Raw genomic sequence first — 7,471 nt, 5'->3', positions numbered from 1 at the left:
ATACCATTATGCCTTTGCACTGTCCCACGTGCCCACACAGAAGCAAATCCCTACCCAGGGCACAGAAGAGGCATGCTCCTTCCTGTCCCCCGGGTACACAGGTAAGCACCAGGTAAGCAGGTGACCTGGATCAGCTGAAGGGTGCCAGGAGGACAGGACTGACCCAATCCTACTATCCAGCTCCATCATCCTCAGGCAGCATCTGCCTGCTCTTTCCAAGTCCTCAGGGAGCTCTAAGTGGAGGGTGACCCCATTCATGACAGAAACACAAAATATCCAGCAGAGTCAGGTGGGAAGAGAGAGATGCAGAGGCCTGTGCAAGCCATTACATCCCCTCACGCAGGCATATCCTGTGATGTCTCCTCTTCCAAACAAAATCTGGCCTGCCCAGCCTGTGTGTCAGCTATACAATCTGGCATGTGGGAAGAAAGGTAGAAATCCTCTGCTGGCAGCTCCTCCCCACAGAGAGGGTTTCTGTGGAGCAAGATCAGGTCCCTTGGGAATGCAGGAGGCACCTACTGTCCAGCCCTTTACTCTGACTTGACCAAAAGCACTGTTAGTTCAGGGCTCTGCTGTGCCTGGCTCAGGGGTCTCCTGTGTCTGCTTCCCACCTTGAAGCTCCTTTCCTATGGCATTGACACACCCAACAGTGAGAAATGCTCTCCCTTACTTCCTACCTGGAAGTCTGGACCCTGCTCTCACCCAGCTTCCTATTTGTATCAATCCCTGACCAGCCATCCACTTCCTCAGCCTGATGGCCACAAACTTCTTTAACCATAAGACACATATTTCTCGAAGTTCCCTGGGAGCAAGAGGGGACCAGCATTCTGCATCCCCAGTAGCTCCTCTGGGCAGCCCATTTTTGTCCTGCCCTAACAGCCCAGCTGGCACAGGTGAAGGTGGCTTTCATAGTCCATGGCAACAGAGGCTCCCTAGGCCAGGAAGAGCCCAGGCCAGAAAGAGAAGCATCTCACTGTGGTAGTTAGAAGAACAGGTGCCACTGGGCCCCCACCACTGCTTCTTCCTTTGCACAGCCTGCTCCCAGTCCTGTGGGCAGCAAGAGGAGATGGAGTGGGGCCATGCACCCATGCAGGGAATACTGGCAAGCTCCCCAGCAGGTCTCTGTCCCCACAAGTGAAGGTAAATCTGCTTCCCCAGGACCAGCTGTGCTTGTGCACAGCGCTGCTGGGGGAGGGCTCACCCAGCAGCACTCCAGCTTTCAAGGAGAACAAAACCCCTGTGGGGGCTGGAGGGGCTGAGTCACACAGCGAGGAGGGTGTGGGGCTCCCTTGCCAGTCACGATTCCATGGAGGAGTGGGCTTGGGGGCTGCTGTGCCCCTGAGAGAAACAAATCCCCCAGGAGGCACAGCCAGAGAGAGATGTCATTGTGACTTTTAGGGCCAGACAAAGGTTTGGTAACTTGAACTGGAGGTGCCAGTGGGCTGTGGTTACCAGGAAAAGCCACAGCACTTCCTCAGCCCCTGCTGTTTCCCAGGTTGGGGTCAAAAGTGGCATGGGAGTGTGCTGTTCCACAGCACCCTGCAGCAGAGGTGCCACAGGGCCATATGGAGGTGATGGAGAGGGCTGCCACAAGGGATGAGATGCTCCTGATGACTCCCAAGGTCATACAACAGTCAGAGCTGAGAATGGGTTCCTACTCCCGTCATACCAGACTTTCATGGGAAAACACTGGGATTACAAGCGACTGCAATGTGCTCTTCATGCAATACATGATTGTAGAACCTTGCCATGACACAGGGGATGGCTTTTATAGACACAAAGTTTAAATTTTCCAGGGCCTAGCAGGTAAAGGCACAGCATGTGAATCTGGGACAGACAAGTCAGGCACATATGGGAGCTTTGTAGGGATCTCTTACCCCAGCTGACAGGTAGCACCAAGGTGGGCTGGGACTTGGGTCACAAAGTCCAGCCACTGCCTGGGACAAATAAAGGCTGAAACTTTTCTGATGGATGTGAGCAGAGAACAAAAGGTCATTTCTACCTCTGGATGCCAAGATTGGAGAAAAATTTACTTGAATGAGGAAAAATCAGGGATAATGCAGCCTCCTAAGTGGCAACGAGCTGAGTGAGCCAGCTGGAAGGACAGAAGCCATACTACAGCAGTACCTCTGCTCAGATGGGTACCACTGTCCACAGCTGGGGACCCTGTCCCTGGACAGATGTCATCCATGTTGGATGACAGGGCACAACAGCAGGTACTTTGCTCTGCTGGGGCTGCTGCTGCCATGCAGTTTTCCAGGGTACCTAACTTTACCTGACAGCAGGTCTGGTTAAGACAAGTGGCCGAAACCCAGCTCCCTGAGCAGCCCTTGCAGGCAGGCAGGTGCCAGCTGGACTGCAGGCAGAGAGGGGCAGCTGAGTTGTCACCCTCCTCTGCCTTCCCAGACTCCAAAGAGTTAAGTGCCAGTTTCAAGTGTCTCTAAGGTGACACCAGGCTGCCTGCTGGATGCAGCTCCCCGCAGCCCCCTCCCCACGCGCACAGCACACACTCATGCTCACTTTCTGCCTTGTCTTTTGAGAGCTGCTCCAGGTTTTGTGCACAGGCACTTTCCTCACTGCCTACCTTTCCCTGCTGCTCCCGCTCAGCTGCTGCTGCCGGGGACACTGACGGAACTGCCTGGCTCCAGAGGGACCTCGCAGAAGGCAATCCAAGCTATTTTTCGCTCACTTGCAAGCATCTCGACACCTGGACTGTGCTTCTCCAGCGACCGCTGTGTTCCCCACTCCCTCCCCACTGCTCTCACGGTGCCAGCACCTCCGAGGAGCAGCACCAGCATCTCCGGGTGTGTGCCAGATATTCCTCTGCTTCAGAGTGGCAGGGCAATAGAGACAGCAGGAGGCTGAGCTGCTGCATCTGAGCTACTCAAGCTGCTATCAAGAGACCAATAAATACCACTGCAAAAAGTTGGACGCTGTTTTTTATCGTGTTTGTGCTCCCTCAGGGAGTTAAGCCTTGCTGGGATTGTCCCACAGCCCCAGGGAGGCAAAGCGGAGCAGCACTGTGGGACCCTGTGGAACAAGATCGGGCTGCCCAAGAAGTTCTGGGGGAAGAGTGGGACTCCTCGCCTAGAGAGACACGTCACTCCAGCATGGCTGAAGGTCCTGGTAGCTGGAGAGACTTCTCCCCTGTCAGGAGTGATGGTGAGGTGGCCAGGGGAGCCACAGCAAGCCTCCGGGGAGCAGCAGATACAGAGAGCACTGGGCGAGCACAACGCGTGGGCCTTCGCAGCATGGATCCAGCTTGGGAGGAGATGAGAGGGGCAGTGGCCGTGGCGGAGGTGGAGGAGCAGTTCCTGCACTTGGCCATCAGAAAGCAGGTCTCCTACAGGTAGGAACACCTGGGTCCCCAAGTGTCAGGGTTGCACTGGGGCACTGGAGTGGCCTGTCCCTGAGGAATCTCCCTCCCTTGGGGTTAGGGTTGGCTCTTTCCACCAGCCACCAGCACATTCCCACCAGAAACCATCTCAGCATAGAAACAAGGCAAATAGTCCAGTCCTTCCCACTGCATGCAACAACCCCCTCTAGAGTAGCAGTCTCGTTATCACCTTTGCAGACCCCCTTATTTTCCTTCTATCCAACTCCCCATTCCCATCCTGGGGCTGTGATGCCTCCTAGGCAGTGGTCTGGGCCTTTTGGGGATACCTTGCAGCAAGAGATCTTTCCTGACTGGTGTGAGTCTTCCATTGCAACTCCTGTGCTTACCCATCCCTGCTATCACCAAGCCAAGCTGGCAGAGGTGAAGAGTGGTTCTCATAGCTCTCACAGGGGTTATGGGAGCCACTGCCTGGTAATACTCAGGTGAGCTCCTATTCCCAATTCCAACCATAATGTCTGAAATCCTACTTGGGTCAGCATCTCCAGGACTTCAGCTCTATTCTTCTGTCACAACAAATAAGGTCTGGTGTCCCACCCTGTCCTTTCTTTCTCTAGAAGTGTGTTTAAGCCCTTCTAGGATTTACTACCCCCAACTTTTGCAGAATGGCACTCAGGTGTAAGTGAGGGGAAATCCTTTGACCCTGCACCAGCCCAGACTAAACATTGAGCATTGCAGGACAGACCCTGGGACTGAGAGGAGGGGAGGAAGCAGGAGCTACCTTCTTACCATTCTCCAGAGTCGGCTTAGCACAGATGTCTGTGTCCTTCTGAGCTCCATGTCACCATGTCACGCGCCACATTGTGGCATGTGGCAAGTGCCACATAGTTTACAAGCAGATGGAAAACTGACATGGAGGATCTTGGTGCCATGCCCACTGCCATGGCAGACAGAGGCTGGATGAGCTCTCCTGCCTCAGGGTCTTGGGGACCCTGGGGCGCAGAGCTCTGCCAGACTGAAGATTTTGGGCAGGAGCTGTCAGTCACCCCCCATCTGCAGCCCTTTTTCTCCCCTTACAAGGGCTTCAGTGCAAGCTGTGAGCAAATTGCTCTCTAATACTGCAGTAATGGGAACTAATGGGAAACCTTATTAGTGCCTGCAGAGCAGGAGGGGCCCCGAGGCTGACTCATCCCCAGCACTTGTTATTCGTGTGGTGGGTGGCAAGCAGGAGCCGGGGTGGCAGAGACCTCCTCAGGCGCCCTGTGTCCCTGAGCCTTGCCACGAGCTGGGGCAACACTCAGCCCTCCTGGCCCTCCTTCTGTATCCAGGGCTGCTCACTGAGGCACCAGGCAGAGCTAGGAGGGTCTCTGCCCTGATGGTACAGAGGATGAGGAATTACTGTGCCAAGCAGAGCAGGATTTTCTCCTCTTAGCTGTCTTCTCCAGATGTGCATTTTTGCTAACAGATTAGCCAGCTACAATTTTCCAGCCTCCCCAGGGGAAGAAGGGACCATATTGCAACCTAAATTATCAGCCTGAATTTGTTCCAGAATTATCTAAGGTTGCTAGGGATTTTATTCCCTGCCCTTCCCACCCCAGCCACCCTAAGCAGGTGGCTCAGTTGACATGCTCTAGCCTGTGCTGCCCTTACAGAAGGCCCCTCTGTCCTACACAGCCCTCATAAGGGGTCCCTTTGCAAAGGACTTTGCCCTGTGCAATGCAGAAGAGAGGATTCTGAGAGGCTGGAGGGAATGCCACAGTAACCTGCAGGCCAGCAGCAAAGGAAGAAATGGTGCTTGGGCTCTCCACCTTGTGTTTTGCACAGCCAAACCAAGGGAAGGAGAAATGGAAGTGTCTGGGGGTGGAAATCTGCTTGTATCTGCTTGTTACCTATGATACCCATGTAGTTTTGGGTCTGGCTACTTCCTCAGGCAGGTCAGGTGGTGATTGAGCTTTTACCCAAAGGTGGGCTAACCTTCCATCATGTGCCTCTCCTGTAGCATGGGAAGTCCTAGGGGACTGACAGAAATCCCTTTGCTGTGCTGTCTAGCTGTGGAGACACGAACCCTGGTACAGAGTTTGGAAGACCTCATCCATGGCCTGTGGGCATCACAGTTATCCTCAATGTCAGCAGAAGGTTGGAGGCCCCAGTCCCCTTGCTGCCAACCTGCCTGCTCCTGCTGGGACCCATTAGTCATCACGAGGGGCAGGTGGCATAAGCTGCTATATAAAGGTTTTGAAATGAGCAGAAATGATATTAATCCCATGGAAATAAAGTTCCTTCCATAAATAGCTGCCACGGTGTATGGAGGCGCCTTGGGCGGGTGGAAGAGAGCTCAGCACTCAGGTTATATTTAGGGCTTTGAGTAGCAGTTTCGTGCCAAACTTATTAATGATGCTGTCTTGTGCACCAGATTTGCACATTCTGGGACAATTTTCCCTGTAGGGAGGTGCCTTTGCAATGCCAGAAGGACCCAATGCCCTTTGTCACCACAGCAAACCTGGAGCAAATACCAGGGTTGTGTGCCTCAATCCTCAATCCCCAGACTGGCACTTTGGCCAAGAGGAGTCAAAAGTCAGCTCCTGCTTGCCTTGAGTGTCTCCAACACGGTTTTGTGGTGGGGCAGGATCATTTCTAGCTGCCCGGGTGGGGTAGCTCCAGTGGCAATAGGGCAAGCTAGAGGCTGGCAGAACTTTGCTGTAGGGAAAGCCGACCTGGAGCCAGAGAGGCCTGGGGCAGGTGGTGGCAGCTCACAGCAGCACCCTTCAACCTCTCCTGAGCAGCTGTGGGCTCCCTCTCAATTTCATCATTGCTTTCAGGGTGATGCTTGCAGCAGTAGCCTTTGTCACTGCCACTGCTCCCAGCAACCCAGCCCGGAGGGTTGTTTACCCAGAAAGGAAACCACAAGCACACAAAGCTCCTATATGAGCTCTCTCATGGGGCGGGGGACATGCCAGGTGTCAGACTCGTACCCTTCGGCTCTCGGTCACGTCCGGAGGTAGCGCCTGGACCAGCCCACGCACCAGAGGGCTCCACGCAGCCATCTCTGGCAGCGGGAAGAGGGGGTCCTGTGTCCCTCCGTGCCCCCAAGCCAGCTCCCGTCCCTGCTAGGGAGATGTGAGGCACCTCGGCTGCTCAGCGCGGTCCCCGGCTGGCAGATAGGACACAGCTAATACAACTCACAGGCTGTTGTGTGCCAGGGAGCTAAATATAACCCGCAGAGTGGAGCAGAGGGGGCTGCTTTGTAATGTAAATAACAAGGGAGCTTGGTCATAGAGCAGGCAGGCCAGAGGGGAGAACTGGCAGGAGCTGCTGGAGAGAGTGAGGTAGGAGTCCTGAGGGGCCCAGGGGAAGATGGTTGTAACTCCCTGCTGTCTTCTCTTCCTTTTGCCTTCAGATCTGGATTCTGGATGTTTGTGAAGTCCCAGGACAGCCTGGGCAGCACAGGGACTGAGGAAGAAGGAAAGGAGAGCCTCCACTGTCAGCAGGGAGAAAGGGACAGAGAGGGGATCTCCTTCCTCCGAGTCCTGGCTGCTGGCCTTTTAATCGTGTTAGCCCTGCTCTGCAGAGCAGCATAATCAAATTCCCATTCGTTTCCAGCAAGCCAAGCCTGCTCCACTCTGACAGAGACATCTGTCTCCACATCCCTCTGTGCACCAGGGGAGAGGAGATGAGTGGCACGGCCAGAGGAAAGTCCTAGAAATGAGTAGGTGGCTCCTCACAGACTGGTTGGAGGTGACAAGAGTCCCACTATCCCCTGCCCCGACTATTTCCAGAAGCAGGGACAAGCTCTGCTGGTCCCCACTGTCAGACACAGGCTGTAGTGCATGGCACAGGGGTGGGATGGATTTAGAGCTGGCATCACCCTGTGCTTGGAGCACAGTGCTTGTGTGTGTTCACTCTCATTCTGGCTCTCATTCTGGATGTTCCTATGTGCAAGGCAGTGGTGAAGTGTATACGGCACTGTGTGTAACAAGAGATAGAAATATCCAAAGAAGCAGTTTTGGAGAAACACTGTGTTTGTAGGTACAGCCCAGCTGTGTAGCATAGCTGCATACCTGCAGCATGCCAGGGAGGGATGGCTTAATGCAGCTGCAAGCCCCATCTTAAACCAGACACACTCCCTGGTTTAAACTG

The 7,471-nt window shown here is 54.5% G+C and overlaps 1 protein-coding gene across 1 annotated transcript in view; it reads left to right on the top strand.

The window, feature by feature from the left end:
- Positions 1 to 2,579: 2,579 nt before the first annotated feature.
- DGKZ (diacylglycerol kinase zeta) overlaps positions 2,580 to 7,471 on the top strand; it is a 53,216-nt gene continuing 48,324 nt past the window's right edge. Inside the window, exon 1 of the mRNA XM_088057413.1 lies at positions 2,580 to 3,349. Coding sequence (XP_087913539.1) covers positions 3,111 to 3,349 — 239 coding nt within the window. The 5' untranslated portion in view covers positions 2,580 to 3,110. The remainder of the gene's footprint in view (positions 3,350 to 7,471) is intronic.

Source organism: Pseudopodoces humilis, chromosome 7 (assembly GCF_049639895.1).
Source record: "Pseudopodoces humilis isolate 2021_Gansu_Grassland_sample_001 chromosome 7, ASM4963989v1, whole genome shotgun sequence".
In the NCBI taxonomy this organism is placed as follows: Eukaryota; Metazoa; Chordata; class Aves; order Passeriformes; family Paridae; genus Pseudopodoces; species Pseudopodoces humilis.
Note: the sequence above shows the minus strand (reverse complement) of the source record. Positions and strands in the feature narration are given on the sequence as shown.